The sequence below is a fragment of the Microtus pennsylvanicus genome, chromosome 5 (assembly GCF_037038515.1).
Source record: "Microtus pennsylvanicus isolate mMicPen1 chromosome 5, mMicPen1.hap1, whole genome shotgun sequence".
Taxonomy (NCBI): Eukaryota; Metazoa; Chordata; class Mammalia; order Rodentia; family Cricetidae; genus Microtus; species Microtus pennsylvanicus.
Genome location: NC_134583.1, coordinates 90,538,334 through 90,555,738, shown reverse-complemented (window position 1 = coordinate 90,555,738; position 17,405 = coordinate 90,538,334). Strand labels below are relative to the sequence as shown.

Sequence of the window (17,405 nt, the reverse complement as noted above, 5' to 3'; positions counted from 1 at the left end):
CCAATAAGCAGCATTCTCTTTAGATCCTGTCTCCAGATCTCCAAATTCCTGCCTTGAGCTCCTGCTGTCTTCTCTCAATGATGGATCGTGACCTAGAAGTATAACCCAAATAAACCTTTTCTTCCCCAAGTTGATTTTAATCAGAGTGGTTTATCACAATCGCAGAAGAGCAAACTAGAACACAATCTAAAAAGAACTCTCGTATACAACCACAAGAACTTTGTCAAGAGAAAATAACTAACAGACTAGAGAGCTAGTGTAGAATAGTCAAGGTATTGTCAAGGTTGACCCAGCATTGTCAAGGTCCTAGGTTCAATCCCCAAAAGAAGGGAGGGCGGAAGGGAAAGGGGAAGATGGGCAAAGAAAGGGAGCAGAGGAGGGGAGCTTACCTGAACAGAACTAGTCATGGTGCTTAGAGCAAAGATCGTAGCACAATCTTTCACAGTTGATTGGCTGTCAAATGCCCCCTGGGTATCCATCAGAACAACTGCAACCTTGAAAAGGAAAGGAAAAGCAAAAAAAAAATTAAAATGAAGAAAAGGAGAATGCAAAGAATAAAAGTACACGGTTACCTGATATCCCACCCTATAATCCCAGCACTTGAGAAGCTGAGACAAGAGGATGGTCATTATGTTCAAGATCAGTTTGGACAACATAAGGAGTTAGAGGCCAGCATGGGTTATAGAATGAGATACCATCTTAAAAAAATCAAAAAGAAAAAAATTTTTAAGTAACATTTACATGAGCTACCCAACCCCTGCTTGTAGGTTCTATCAGAAAAATGCAATTAGGTGCCTTGCTAGGTGTCAGTATCTGCTCTGACCTGGTGAAATGCTACAAAACACAAGTACATGTAGCAACATAAAGATAAAATTATCCCACCAAAGAAAAATGTCAGCGTCATAGCCAGCCACTTCTCACTATTCACCAGGCATTTCATGTTTTAACATTTTTAATTAAATTATAAAATATTTGTTTACTGGGAATGTAAACTGGAATAACCACTATGAAAAGCAGTGGCTTAAAAATTAAAAATAAAACAAATATGATCTAGCTAATACTACTCACAATCATACCAAAAGCCTATGCTACCACAGATGTGTGCTAATTCATGTCCATTGCTTCTCTATTCGCAGTAACAAAATGAAATCAATTCATTTCGCAGTAAGAAATTCATCCCAGATGAGTAAATGAAAAATACAGCACATGTAAACGAAAGAATTTTATAGCCTTAAAGAAAAATGCAACTCCCAATAAAATATATAGGAATGAAAAATAGTATATTAAGCAAGGTGACTCAGGCTCAGAAAAACAAACACCGTGTTTTCTTTCATATGCAGATCCCAGTTTCTAATTTTTTAGGTAAGCCTTATTTATGTGGATGAATGTGTAAAAGCCAAAAAGAAAAAAGGGAGGCTTTAATAGAGATGGGATTAAACCAGGAGTGGATGGTGAATACCTTTAATCCCAGCACTTGAGAGGCAGAGGCAGGCAGATCTCTGAGTTCAAGGTCAGCTTGGTCTAGAGAGTTCCAGGACAGCCAAGGCTGTTACACAGAGAAACCCTGTCTCAAAAAAAAAAAAATTAAATAAATAAATAAATATATAAAACACAGAGAAAGAGAGAGAGAGATGGGGTTACTAGAAACCACATGATTTGAAAGTGGAAGGGTAAGGAAACCCATGACTTTGTAAGCTAATTTATAATGATAAATAAATCAGGGACTAGAGAGATGATTCAGTAGTCAAGCACACTTGCTACTCTTCCAGAGGACCCAGGTTCGATATGGTTGCTAACAACTGTCTATAATTCCAGTTACAGAGGATTTGATGTCCCCTTCTGGCCTTCATGAATATCATTTATATACATGGTACAGACATACACATGGGCAAAACACCCACACACATAAAATAAAAAATTTTGTAAACTTTGGATTTGATTTGAATAGATATTACTCCAAAGAAGTACAAATGGCTATTAAGTACCTGAAAAATGTTCAATACCATTAGTCGTTAGTAAAATACAAATTATAATAGGTCATATAAAACCACGATGACTTACTACTTCATACATACTATTCTGGATAATAAACACACACACACACACACAGAGACATATGCATGCACGCACGCACGCACGTGCGCGAGCAGAGCTAGAGAGGAGATGGCTCCAGTCAGTTAAGTGCTCATCTTGTAAAATGAGTTTGTACTCCTCAGGACCCATATGAAAATCCTGTACTTCATGGTGTGCACTTAGAATTCCAACACTAGGGAAGAAGAGACAGGATCCCTGCAGCCCACTAGCCAACAGTCTAGCCTAATTGGTAAACTCCATGCCAATGAGACACTGTCTCAAAAGAGAAAAATAACATTCCTAAGGATGACACCAAAGGCTAAGGCTCTCCTCTGGCCTCAATATATGTTTGTACACAAACACACATAAATATATATTCACCAACACAGGAATACACACACAGAGAGAGAGAGGTCTCAAGACAAAGGTAGTGGGGGTTACAAGGTCATCAAATAAATTACTACTCATATAAAGGACAAATAAGCCAAGCATATTGGTGCACACCTGTAATCCCAGGAATCAGGAGGATAAGGTATCAAATTGGAAGCCAGTTTTGACTAAATATGATCTCATGCAAAAGGAAGAAAAATTAGTATCAGGGGCTGGAAAGAAATAGAAACTAGCGCCTCCTGTATTGTTAGTTATGCACACAGGTTGGTTAGAAGTTTATTAGGCATCTTTTTTTAAAGTTAGCCACAGGGATTGGAGGTGGTTCAGTGGTTAGGGGCACTAGCTGCCCTTTCAGAGGACCCGAGTTTGATTCCCAGCATCCACATATAGGGCTCACAACTGTCCAAAACACTGGTTCAGGAGATTTAATGCCCTCTTCTGGCTCCTGTAGGCACTGCATGCACATGGTATACAGAAATAAATGCATGCAGAAATATCAATACATTAAAAAAATAATAAAGTAAGTTAAAAAATAATCATGTTAGTCACAGAGTTGACATGTGACACTGAAACATACACAGCATTTTCCCCAAGAAGCTCTTGCTGACGACTTGGTCCTCGGGTGCTGAATCTAACATTAAGAGGTGACTTCACTGTGAGGGCACTCACCCCATTAATAATGGTGACGCACTGATGAGTTCATACTGAATGAGGAAGTAGATGACTCAGGACACAACTCTGAGGCAAATGCTTGTCCTGGCCCCTCCTGTCTGTCTCCAGCTTCCTGTCCACGTGTGTGCTTTGCTCTGCCACGTGCTTCCCACCATGGTAGTCAACCCTGCCTCATCACAAGCCTCCTGACATGCTCAGCTTAGCCTCAGGTCCACAGCAATGAACAGCTGAGGATTACAATTTCTGAAGCTGTGACCAAAATAAACCTTTCCTCCCTTAAGTTGTGTATCTCAGGTATTTGTCAAAGACACAAAAGGCAAACATATGAATATATACAAGAGCTTCAATCTTAGAAAAACTTGCACATGGATGTTTAAAGCAGGCTTTATTTATTTATTTACTTACTTACTTACTTATTTATTTATATGAGACAGGGTTTCTCTGTAGCTTTGGAGCCTGTCCTGGAGCTAGCTCTTGTAGACCAGGCTGGCCTCGAACTCAGAGATCTGCCTGCCTCTGCCTCCCAAGTGCAGGGATTAAAGGCGTTCACCACCACCGCCAGGCAGCAGGTAGTATTTTTACAAGTTTTTAAATGTGTTTATTTTATTGTTTTGTGTATATGACTATTTTGTTTGCATGTATGTCTGTGCACCACATATGTTGTATCCACTAAGGTTGAAAGAAAGCATTGGGATTATAATTACAGACGATTGTAAAATACCATGTGGGGGCTGGGAATTGAACCGAGGTCCTCTAAAAGAGCAGCAACAAATGCTCTTGAGCCACTGAGCCAACTCTCCAACTCTGGGTATTTTGTTTATTGTGAGAGGAGAAGTTAATCTAGATAGGATCTCACAATGTAACCCAAGCTACCCTGAAACTCATGTCTCAGCCTCCCAAGTACTAAGATTACGGGCATGTACAGGCAGCATTATTTATAATATACAAAAGGTATAAAGCAGCCCAAATATTCACAACTGATGAATTAAAAAAGAATGCTATTTTCATACAATGGAATATTGTTCAGCCATGAAAGGTAATAAAGAACTATTGAATACTCTAAGAGAATTAAGCTGAATGGATAAGAGCAGACCCAAAAAACATCATTTCACTTGTATCATATGCTCAGAACAGACAGCTTCATAGAGATACTAGAGATGTAACTGAGAGCTAGAACATTTGCCTGACATACACACAACACTATGTTCAATCCCCAATACCAGAAAAGGAAGGCAAGGAAGAGAGAAGACAGAAAAGGAGAGAAAGGAAGGTGGAATGCAAACACACCTAGTTCTCCATCCAGCTGTGCTTCCTAACAGCTCAGGCAATAGTGAATTAGTAGAGACAAGGAGCTGGAAGGAGTTGGAAATGGAGAGTGACTGTTACCAATACCAGAGGCTCCTTTGAAGTAATGAAATGTTCTGGAGTCAGATGGGGCTGATAACTGTTTAGCTTTATGTATACACTAAAAACTACTGAATGAGGATGAATTCTGAATCAGTTTGATATCCCAATTGAACAAAAGTTTACTGTCACACATGTCTGCTAGTTAGAAAAATGAGACTAAAGAGGAAAGAAGGGGACATATTGGAAGCTCTCTGAAGAACAGAAGCTACATGTGTACTCATCACTGAGAGAAATGGTCTCACAGCACACAGTAGCACAGTAAACTTCCAAATCACTTTTTGTTGCTTTTGAAACAGTGTCCCACACTTTATAGCCCATATTAGCCTCAAATGTGTGCCAATCTTCCTACCTCAGCCTCTCGAGTGTAGGGATTACACTGCATGGCATAAGTCACCATGCCTTGCTCTTTGATGTACATTTTAAGAAGCCCAGGCTGGCCTCTAAGTGGTTGCCATCCCAGTGCTGAGACTATAGGTATCAACAGCACATACAGCTCTAACCACTGTTTTCTTTTGTTTTACAATACTTTTTTTTTTAACAGCAGAGTGTCTTTCTCATTAAAGGAATTCAAAGATGGAAGGGAGGTTTGAGTGAGTAATGTTTTACAAAGCAAACATTTTTATTATAAAATATATACTGACACCTCCCTAAATCAAGCTTTCTACTTAGTAAAGGATCTAGATGAGTAAACTGTAGGATCTACTGTCAAAAGCTCTATAGAAAAGCAATAAAAGGATCAAAATTATTCTCTAATTGGATTAACACAGAATATGTTAAAGTTCTCATCTAGAGCCAACCAAGCATGGCAGTATGCACCCACATCCTATCTCAAGAAAAAATAAACGTAAGTTCTCATTTGGTTATTCTGTTATAACATCTAAGTCTTTTTCTTTCTTTCTTTCTTTCTTTCTTCCTTTCTTTCTCTCCTTTTTATTTTTAACATCCTTACCTTTTTCCCACCTGGCTTCTCCACTGTGAAAACTTCATTCCAAATCTGAATCCCAGTGGTTTCTGGGTCAGAACCTCCTCGCCATGAAAATCCTGTCAGTGGTTCTTCTGGGTCACCCAACCAATTTGAATGACCACCTTCTTTCTACAGGAAAAACAAGATGTTCCATCACATTTTGGTTTTGCTTTCTGAGGCACTGGGGATAAAATACAGGGCCTCCTCACACATGCTAGGCAAGCACTTTACCATTAGACTACATACCCAGACCCCTGACCAAATCTTAAGCAATTTTAGCTCATGAGCTTATTTTGCTCACTTTGTACTTTGAAATAAGCTAATTCTTTCTTACCTGAGAATACAGGTATCGCAGCATAAAGTCCAGAATGAAGGATTTGCCCTTTCTAAAGGCACCAGCCACTGATACTACCACCACATCAAGATCTCGGATATGGTCTTGCAGGAGGATGCTGGCCAAGGCTCTCTCTTCTAGCTCAAAGGAATGTTGCTCTTTGTGAACCAAAACAACCTGCACTGGACCAGGTTGTCCACTTTCCATGGCATCACCTGTGCTCATTTAGAGACCAAAAGAAATTAAGTTATACACACACACCATGAAGAGAACAAAAGCTTTAACAAGACACATATATAATAACCATGAAGCTGGAGTATACAGGGATACTAATAGAACTCCATTAACACTAATAAATATATACACACACACAAATGAATATAACATTTAATTAAAAGGTCCCAGAGTTGAGAGGTGGTGGCACACACCTTTAATCCCAGCACTCGGGAGGCAGAGGCAGGCAGATCTTTGTGAGTTCAAGGCCAGCCTGGTCTACAAGAGCTAGTTCCAGGTCAGGCTCCAAAGCTGCAGAGAAACCTTGTCTTGAAATACCAAAAAAAAAAAAAAAAAAAAAAAAAGGAAAAGGAAGCAAGCATGGGTATTCCTCCATGGTTAATGCATCAGCTCTGCCTCCAGGTTCTTGCCCTGCTTGAGTTTCTGCCCTGACTTCGATGATAAGCTATGACATGCAAGCTTATGCCAAATAAACCTTTTCCTCCTAAGTTGCTTTGGTCATAGTGTTTCATTATAGAAACAATAACCGGTGCTGAAGAGATGGCTCAGCACTGGCTGTCCTTCCAGAGGATCCAGGTTCAGTTCCCAGCACCCACATGGTAGTTCACAACTGTCTATAACTCCTGTTTCAGGGGGTCCAATACCCTCACACAGACATACATACAGGCAAAATACCAATATACATAAAATAAAAACAATAAATTATAAAAAACAACAAAAACAATAACCCTAAGATACCTATTATGCAATTCTGCCTGGGTAAAGGCTCTCCAGTTATGACCTATCAGAAGGAGGAGCGCTCACACCCCTGTAAGAAATCCCTCACCTGTGTTCTGTGGGGAAGCCCAAAAAACTCACTGGTTCCCCAGGGTGTATGTACTTTGACAGAATTGTGCCTTGGTTTGTGCTTGAGCAACTAGGAAAAGAGGTAGACAGAGACTGTTTATGAGATGGAATTTTAACATGTCATTGTTGTCTAATTCATGCCCTTCCCCTATGTAAGTTTTAGCAGGACATTAACCACCCAAAAGAAACACATTTCCAAACCAATTTGTGATCATGTTACACATGAAAGTTTTGATCAATAGACTATGACTGAAAAAAAAAAAAACAAGCAACTTCCAGATTAAGCATTTCCCCCTTCTGACTGGAGAAATGGAAGTGAGTCACAGGAAGGCAACACCCTAAAGCACTGGCACAACAAGCGAGGCAGGGCCTGAGCTTCATGCAGAAGTGCCCTGCCAGTTCACTTTTATGGGAGAGAAAGATGTCTATCTTGTTTCACTTAGTAACATAGCAACTTTCACATACAACCAAACCAAGCAACCAAAACAAGAGTCTCCCAAGATCTTATTACTAAGTTTATACACTGGAACTTTCATCTATTATTCTATTACAGCTTGATTGAACAATGAGAATGACACATGGCAAACACAGTAATTCTCAAATGAGTGGATGGTATGCAGTATAACACAGTCTAAAGCGGTGATCCTAAGGATGCTGGTGGGACTATCAGCCAAAAGGCATAAAAGATAAGTACACGCTACAGGCAAGATGAAATAATCCAATGACAAAAAGGTTAATCACAAGAACTGCACTTCAAGAATAGCTAGACACTGTAGGGGAGGGACATAGGGAAGAAAAGGAAAGCTGTTACTCATCTGTTCCTCTCTTGGTTTCTACAACACATTAAGCAAGAGTAAAGGAAAACAGGTTATATTAGTGTGGGAGCTGGGGTAATGCTGCATGTCCCTTCATCAGAAATATAAGCAGTCATTAACAAACAACTTGGCTGAAAGGGACCTTGTTCACCAACAGTGTCTCTTTGATTTGGGCCATGAAAAATGAAAAAATCATTTTGAAATGTATACATCACCAACAAATAAATTTCTACATATTAGGCACACCATGTTTTACCATACTATCACCATCCTGCTTCCCTAAAGACAAGAGGGTTTATTACTGATTTCCCAAGCAAAAACGTCATTTTCACTCATCCCAGATAAAGAGTCTTTGCTGATTTATGTTGGACTCCTTAAGCAAAATCTTAGGGTCTGGGTCTATCTCAGCAGTGGTGTATATATTTCTCTAGGGAATTTAGGGTATATAGCACTGAACAGAGAGAAAAAAAAATGTTTCCTAGAGGACATTGGGAAAAAATAAAACATGAAATCTTAGGGTCTTGTCCCTTACAAGCATGTCTTTTCCCTTTTCAACCTAGCCTAGTCTTTGTCTCTGACTGTTCCTTTGACTACATCATTACCTCATCCCTTGGGGCTCAACTCCTGTACTTCTTTACATATTAAGAACATCAGGGCTGGAGAGATGGCTCAGTGGTTAAGAGCATTGCCTGCTCTTCCAAAGGTCCTGAGTTCAATTCCCAGCAACCACATGGTGGCTCACAACCATCTGTAATGAGATCTGGTGCCCTCTTCTGGCCTGCAGACGTACACACAGACAAAACATTGTATACATAATAAATAAATAAATAAATATTTAAAAAAAAAAAAAGAACATCATAGCCAGAAGTAATGGCATACACCTTTAATCCCAGCACTCAGGAGGAAGAAGCAATCATATCTCTAAGTTCAAGACCAGCCTGGCCAGTGAGTTCCAGGACAATCAGGGCTACACAGAGAAACCCTATTTTGAAAAAACAAAAACTAGCCAGGCAGTGGTGGTGCAAGCCTTTAGTTTCAGTACTCAGAAGGCAGAGGCAGGTAGATCTCTGTGAGTTTGAGGACAGCCTGGTCTAGAGACCTAGTTCTAGGACAGTCAAGGTTACACAAAGAAACCCTGGCTACACATAGAAACCCTGTCCTGAAAAGAACAAGAGAGAGAGAGAGACAGAGACAGAGAGAGACAGAGACAGAGAGAGACAGAGAGAGACAGAGAGAGAATGAACGAGAATATGTCATGAAGACAGCCACCTTAAACACTATCAAAATTGCAAGGTATAGGGATGCAGCTCAGTGCGGAGGCCTGCCTGGTATGCACAAAGCCCTGTGTTCCAACCCTAGCAACACAAAAATACAAAATCAAACATCGATGGACTGACAGCTCAAAACTGTTTCCATCCTGTAAGTCAAAACCTTCCACTATTCCCCATACTGTCTTGCTTGAAAAATTTATTCTCACTGGTATTTCTACAGGGAAGAAGCTCGGGCTCAAGTCCTATCTTGTCCTACCTTAATCCCACAATTTCAAGTAGATGACCTATGCAGCCATTTATCCCATGGCCTGAAATCCTTCTTGCTCTTTACTCAGACTTCAACACTCACCTCACCTTGTCTGGATCGCCACCCCACCCTCTTGAGTAGTTTTAATTTTCTGTTTCATTTATTATTTGTGTGTGTATGTGTGCATGTACATATGTGCTTGCACTGGTGCTTGGGTTCATGTGTAGACGCGAGAGGAAAACTTGTAAAGCTTAGTTCTCTTTCCACCAGGTAGGTCCCAAGAACTTAACTCAAGATAACAGACTTAGCAGCAAGCACTTTTACCTGAGAGTGATCTTACCTGACCTTCTTTACATAGTATGATAAAATGAATAAAATTAGACTTTAGCATCAAGACAGAGCAAGGCATGAATTTTGGCTTTATCCACTCCAAAACATAAGTTCTATGAAGGCAGGAATTTTTGTATTTTGTTCAATGCTATATCCTTCAAGTTCTCAGATCAAACCCCACAAGCAGCAGCCAACAAAAAATTGTGGCACAGCCAGGTGGTGGTGGCACACGCCTTTAATCCCAGCACTTAGGAGGCAAAGGTAGGCGGATCTCTGTGAGTTTGAGACCAGCCTGGTCTACAAGAGCTAGTTCCAGGACAGGCTCCAAAACTACAGAGAAACCCTGTCTTGAAAAAAACAAACAAAAAAAAACTGGCATAAACAAAACCTATGACTTTGTCTCAATATAACTGTAGAAAACATAAAGCCACTCCAGTCTCCATTTGTAAACCTAATACCTAGCTGAACAGAGGAAGAGTCAGAAGAACTGTGGATTCAAACCCAAACTAGGCTACAGTAACAATTCAAATTCAGTATAGCCTATATAGGGAGATGCTATCTCAAAAACAAAAACAAAACAACCTTCTCGATAGTGGTAGTGTTTGCCTTTGGGGCAGAAGCAGGAAGATCTCTGTGAGTTCTAAGCCAGCTGGTCTATAGAGCCCAGGACATCCTGGGTTATACAGAGAAACCCTGTCTTAAAAAATAAAAATAAAAAAAATCTAAAGGCTAAAATATAGCACCTGACAATATAAGGTGCTCAATAAACAGTTTCCCTTCCCACGTTGTTGTTTCCATTGAGATATGCACAAAGTATTACTCCATTCATTACAATATTGTCATACTATAATTAAGAGTTACCAGCCAAGGGATGGTTAACACACACCTGCAAATTCCAAAACCCAAAAGACAGAGGCAAGGAATCAAGCATGTTAGGCCAACTTCAGAAACAAAGGAAGACAAAAGGTACCCTGGACAACATGAGAGCCTTACAAATAAAAGATACAGCAACCAAATTGGGAACTATTGCCTAGAACAAGGGAGAACTGAAAATTGAGGCAAGCCTAGCCTATATTAAGAGCCTGTCTCACCCTCCTCTCTTGTAGAGGGTAAAAAAGAAAGGCAAATTAAAGCTTCTATTCAAGACACATCCCAGTACCCTCTCAGGTCCTTTGGCAGCTCCCTGCAGAAGTTCTTTTCTTTCCTCACCCTTAGTGACTGTATTTATATCAATGCTTTTCTGTAACTTCTTGTGGTTCTTACTCTCTCAACAAACTTTTTTCTGAGAGGGACAGGTCTCAAAATCACAAGGCAGTCAAGGTTGACCTTGAACTCCTAATCCCTCTGCCTCCCAAGTACTACATTTACAGGACCACCAAAGTGGCCAGCTTAATGAGTTCTTTATTTTATAATTTCAACTCCATACTCAATTTTTAAACTTTTTCTACCCAGTATTTTGACGTTCTAACTCCCCGACTCTCTAACCTACACTGAGGAGACATGTACAAAAAGCTCTGTACAGAGTCACTAGATGTTCAACTCATACGAAACAGTAACGTGGAAACACACTGACCTGAAAAGTCAGGAGACAAGTCCTTATTCCAGTTCTGCCACTTAGCCTGTGCGATTTGGCAGGTTTGCCTCCAGTCTCCTTTCAAAATCCCCCATGGTAATTTTACAAATCTACACTTAGTATTTCAAAATGGGCCCTCTCAATTACTCCATCTCTCCCCCAGGTCCTCTGCATTTTCCCTGCTTTATCTCCCTATATGCAATATAGTATCAAGTCTCCTTTCTAAAACTGAAGTTTCTGCTTCAGCAAAGGTTATTTGGAGGTATTTTTATTTCAGCTTTTTATTTTTACAGGGTCTTGTCCAGGCTCACCTCAAACTCTCAATCTTTCTGCTTCAGCCTCCAGAATGCTGGAATTAGTGCTGGGATTAAAGGCAAAGGTTGTCACTCTAATGAGGCAGTGAGCAAAGAAGAAAAGCCTACCATAACAATAAGGAAGCACTAGAATTTTGGCCCCAGTTCTGCAATGAATAAACCATTTCATTTCAACACCTCTATCTGCACTATTTGTTTAGCTCTAAAATCCAACCACTGTTTTTTGTTTTTTTGTTTTTTTTTGGCGCGTGGGCGTGCGTAAATGTGTGTATAGAGACAAGAGTCTCACACCTTAGCTCAAGCTAGCCAAGAACTCATGGCAATCCTCCTGCTTTAGCCTCCTATATGTTGAGATTATAGGCATGAGCCACCACACCTGGCTTACCTCTCAAGAATCTCAAATTCTTGGTGATGACATTTAATCTCAGGGATAAACTCCTCTCCCTTTAAAGAAGCAGCTATTTACAACTCCTCTCCCTTTAAAGAAGCAGCTATTTACAAAGTACACATCTACATACTGAGACAATACATAATGTAAGACTATAAGCACTTACACAAATGTAGACAACAGATGTGAGAATTTTTTTTTTGGTTTTTTGAGACAGGGTTTCTCTGTAGTTTTGGAGCTGGCCTGGAACTAGCTCTTGTAGACCAGGCTGGCCTCAAACTCACAGAGCTCCGCCTGCCTCTGCCTCTCAAGTGCTGGGATTAAAGGCATGCGCCACCACTTTCCGGCTGAGACTTTTAAAATATACAAAAATCTGAGCCGGGCGGTGGTGGCGCACGCCTTTAATCCCAGCACTCGGGAGGCAGAGGCAGGAGGAACTCTGTGAGTTCGAGACCAGCCTGGTCTACAAGAGCTAGTTCCAGGACAGGCTCCAAAACCACAGATAAACCCTGTCTCGAAAAACCAAAAAAAATAAAAAAATAAAAAAAATAAAATAAAATATACAAAAATCTGGCCTACCTATAGTTATATCCATATCCACAGAAGACTTCAGTCTATATATAGAGGTTTAGTGAGCTCACATCACCTATATGCTTCATGACAACAGAAACAGTTATCAGTGTTGTCTAATTACTGCTGCAAATTGCTCATGATAGCTACCAGTCATTTATCACGCTGAAAATCTCGAGTAATGACAAAGCAGTTTAACAATTTATGTGGACACTACCACCTTTTTCCTAATTACTTATGAACTACTGACTTTTGGCACAATACATCTAATCCACACTCACCAAGAGGTTTAATAGGCCTATTCAAACAATCTCTCTAGTAAACCACATTCATATATTCTCTGCACTAAAATGACAACCACTCACACTGAATGAAAAAGTAATTTAAATAGCCAGGGGGGTGGTGGCTCACGCCTTTAATTCAAGCACTTGGGAGGCAGAAACGGGCGGATCTCTATGAATTTGAGGTCAGCCCGATCTACACAGCAAGTTCCAGTACACAGCGAGTTCCAGACCAGTCCAGACTACATAGTAATACCCTGTTTCAAAATGGGGTAGAAGGGCTGGGAAGCCAGGAAATGTAGCTCAGTTTTGTAGCACACGCTTAGGATGAACAAGGCCCTGGAGTCAATACCCAAACCAACAAAAAACAATATGGCACTGGGCCTAGTGGCAAACACCTTTGATCTCAAGTGGATCTCTGTGAGCTCAAAGCCAGCCTGTCTACATAGCGAGTTCCAGGACAACCAGAGGTACATAATAGAGAGCCTTGTCTCTAAAACAACAACAGCAAACAGTATGGCACAGTTTAAAAAGCATAACATAGGTTGATTACTAATCATGGCTAGCTTTTCAATCTTACAAAAGGATACATAAAACCTAGTAAGCTCAACTATAAGAACATTACTGGGAGGACTAGGCTCAGTAGTAGGGCTCTGGATTTGACCTCAAGCACCACAAATACACAGAAGATACACACATACAACCAGTAAGGTTTTTTGGTCTGTCTGAGACAGAATATCATGGAGCAGAACTGTAGAGATGGCTCAGAAGTTAAGAGCAGTAGCTGCACTTCCAGAGGACCTAAGTTCAATTCCCAGCACCCACATGGCAACTCACAACTGTCTATAACTTCAATTCCAGGGTATCTGACACCTTACACCAATGCACATAAAATAAAGTTAAATCGTTCCTCACGTGGTGAGCCTTCCAACCACAAAAAAGAAAAAAAATGTAGCCCAGGCTGACCTTGAACTTCTGATTCCCCTGTATCCACTTCCTGAATATTGGAGTCACTGGCCCAATTTTATGGGATTCTGGAACACAAATCAGGGCTCCATTCATGCTAGACAAGAATTCTACCAACTATGGTACATGCTCAGCTCCATAGCAGGTAAATTGAAGTGATTCTCAAATACTTAATAGCATAAATACTTAATACTTGAAGCCAGGTAGTGGTGGCACACATCTTTAATCCCAGCACTTGGGAGACAAAGGCAGGTGGATCTCTGAATTCAAGGCCTGGTCTACAAACTGAGTTCCAGGACAGACAGGACTGTTACATAGAGAAACTCTGTCTCTGATGTGGGAGTGTCATATATCAATCTGTTGATTTCATTGGCTAAGCAATAAAGGAACTGCCTCGGCCCATTTCATTGGTTAGAAGATAGGTGGGAGGAGTAGACAGAACAGAATGCCAGGAGGAAGAGGAAGTGAGGTCAGACTCCACAGCTCTGCTCTCCGGAGCAGACGCAAGAGAGACGCCATGCTACCTGCTCCAGGGAAGACGCACGCTATGAAGCTCTGACCCAGGATGGACTTGGGCTAGAATCTTCCCGGTAAGACCGGTGCTACACAGATGATAAGAAATGGGCTAGTCCAGGAGCGTGAGTTAGCCTAGAAGAGGCTAGGTAGAAATGGGCCAGAGCAGTGTTTAAATGAATACAGTGTCTGTGTAATTATTTCGGGGCATAGGCTAGCCGAGCCAGGCGGCTGGGGTTTTGGGGACCCAGCCGCCGCCCCTATCACTACATGTCTCTAAAAACAAAACAAAACAAACAACAAAAAAAGAACGTCATCTGAATGTATTCAATGAAACTGGTTAATAGAAAGCAGTTTGCTACTTCAAAAAAAAACTTAATTTAATGAATTAATTAAATAATACAGATTAAGATTTGGCAACCTTGGCACTACTGACATTAGTGACCAGTTAACCATTTGTGGAGAGAAGGGGTTCTATGGACTATGTGATATTTAGCAGCATCCTTGGTCTGTACCCACTACATACTCATGGTATCAGTAGTACCAGAAGGATTGACATAGAGACATTTTTAAAAGATACATGGACACAGCAAGGCCGTGGTGGTGCACACCTTTAACCAGCACTGGGGTAGCAGAATCAGGCAGGTGAGTTCAAGGCCAGCCTGATCGACAGAGAGAGTTCGAGGACTGGTTCCAAAACTACAGAGAAACCCTGTCTCAAAAAACCAAGCAAACAAACTAACAAACAAAAAGACACACGGTAGCAAAAAGTCATCTTCTGTTAAGAACCACTAAGGAACTGGAAAAATGGCTTAGCAGTTAAGACCCTTGCTGAGCCAGCAGTGGTGGTGAGTGCCTTTAATCCCAGCAATTGGGAGGCAGAGGCAGGTAGATCTCTGTTGAGTTTGAGGCCAGTCAGGTCTAGATTGAGTTCCAGAACAGGCTCCAAAATTACAGAGAAACCCTGTCTTGAAAAACAAAAATAACACAAAACAAAAAAGACCCTTTTTGATCTTGCAGAAGACAGTGGTTTGGCTCCCAGGACCCATACAGTAGCTCACAACTGTCAATAACTCCATTTCCAGGGTATCTGATTCCTTCTTCCATTGTAGGGAAACCGCTAGATAGTTCACAGCCACTTAGCCCCCAAAATAATCACACAGAAACTATATTATTTAAGTTGCTGTTTGTCCCATTAGCTCTAACTTCTTATTGGCTAACTCTTACATATTAATTTAACCCATTTCTATTAATCTGTATCAATGTGGCTTACATGGCTTCTCCCTAACTCCTCCTCCGTCGCGCCCGTTCTTAGCTCTGTTCCCCTATACCTCTGCTATAGGCCCAAAGCAGTTCCTTTATTAACCAATGATATTTACAGCATACAGAGGGAAATCCCACATTCTTCTCATCTCTGCAGGCACCAGGCATGCACATGATGCACATGCATACATACAGGCAAAATCTTAAGAAGAAAAAAACTTAAAAGTAAATAAACAGGGCTGGAGAGATGGCTCAGTGGTTAAGAGCACTGGCTGTTCTTCCAGAGGTCCTGAGTTCAATTCCCAGCAACTATATGGTGGCTCATAGCCATCTGTTCAATGAGGTTGTTTCTTCTGGCCTGCAGACAGAATACTGCATACATAATAAATAAATTTTTAAGAGAAAAATAAACAACTGAAAATAAAAGAACTACTGGACTAGAACCATCCTCAGTCCTCATCCTCACTGTACAGAGACTTCTGAAAAGCACAGGAACCAAAGTTACAGACACATTTTACTGAGCAGACTATATGACTCATGGTAGAGTTATGACCTGAGTTTTCCAGTCCTCTTCTGAAATAACATTCTCTAAAGGGAAGAGCAACACACTGAAGGAGGCATACCATTTCCACGCCTTGCCTTTGCTGGCAGTCCTTAGAGTTCCTGACTCACAAAGCAGAGAAAACATCACAGACAGGGAAGTATGCTAAGTTTAAAGCCCTCTCCTAACTCTGTAACCACTTGACGCAGTTCTTTCAGTGCTTCTACCGCGCACTATAACTTAAGGCGGTAAATGTGCCAGCAGATACACAGAAAAGGTTGTGTGAAACTACTCAAACCCAACTGTGCTGGCTAGTTGTGTGTCAACTTGGCACAAGCTAGGGAAGGAGTCTCAGTTAAGGAAATACCGCCAGAAGATCCAGCTGTAAGGCATTTTCTCAATTAGTGATCAATGCGGGAGTGCCATCCCTGGGCTGGTGGTCCTGGGTTCTATAAGAAAGCAAGCTGAGCAAGCCAGTAAGCTAACAAACCAGTAAGCAACCCCCCCCCCCCATGCCCTGTGCATCAGCTCCTACCTCCAGGATTCTGCCCGGTCTGAGGTCCTATCACTGACTTCCTTCAGTGATGAACAGCAATGCTGAAGTGTAAGTCAATTAAACTCTTTCCTCCCCAGCTTGTTCTTTGGTCAAGACGTCTTGTTGCAGCAAAAGAAACCCTGACTAAGACATCAAGCAAGAAGAATACTGGGGAAAATGTATATTCTAATTAGAGGGTTTAGGAGGAAATTTTTTCCAATTCATTCACTATAGATAATATTTGTGCTTTCAGCACAAGATGCTAAACAAAACTATTTTATCTATGGACAGGAAAGTCAGTGTTACATGGATTTATGACAACTAACCAGCATTTAGGATTCAGAAACTAGGCAGCCAAAAGGGCTCAGTACGTAAAGCTCATTCTTCAAAAGTCTGCTGACCTGAGTTCCATCACAGGAACCCAGAAGAAGAGAACTGAATGTACAAAGTTGTCCTCTGACGTCCACACAGAGGCCATGGCAGAAACACCCATACACATCCATCATACACACACATGCAATAATAATAATAATCATTTTTAATTAAAAAAAAAGATTCAGGTAGTCGGGAGGTGGTACACACTTTTAATCACAGCACTTGGGAGGCAGAGGCAGGTAGATCTCTGAGTTTGAGACCAGCCTGGACTACAAAGCAAGTCCAGGACAGCCTGGGCTGTTACAAAAATAAAATAAAATAAAATACAATAAAAATAAAAAACCAACAACAAAAAAATCTTTCTCAAAAAAACCCCAGCTAAGAATGTTTTATGTGCATATATGTGTGCCTTCCCAAGTTTATGGGCAGAACATCCATGCAGGAACCCAGGGAGACAAGAAGGTGGTGATTGATTAAAGCCCTGAAGGAAAATGTACAAATAG

General features: G+C 40.9%; 1 protein-coding gene across 3 annotated transcripts in view; it reads right to left on the bottom strand.

Moving 5' to 3' along the window:
• The window catches only part of Atl3 (atlastin GTPase 3), a 44,913-nt gene that overhangs the window by 24,057 nt on the left and 3,451 nt on the right, over positions 1-17,405 (bottom strand). For 2 of the 3 annotated variants that reach the window (XM_075973397.1, XM_075973396.1), the window contains exons 2-4: positions 5,841-6,055; positions 5,492-5,635; positions 390-494 (exon numbers count right to left, since the gene is read on the bottom strand). In XM_075973397.1, coding sequence (XP_075829512.1) covers positions 390-494; positions 5,492-5,635; positions 5,841-6,055 — 464 coding nt within the window. Of the gene's footprint in view, positions 1-389; positions 495-5,491; positions 5,636-5,840; positions 6,056-6,900; positions 6,991-17,405 lie in introns of all 3 variants that reach the window. The other variant, XM_075973398.1, reaches the window with a different exon arrangement.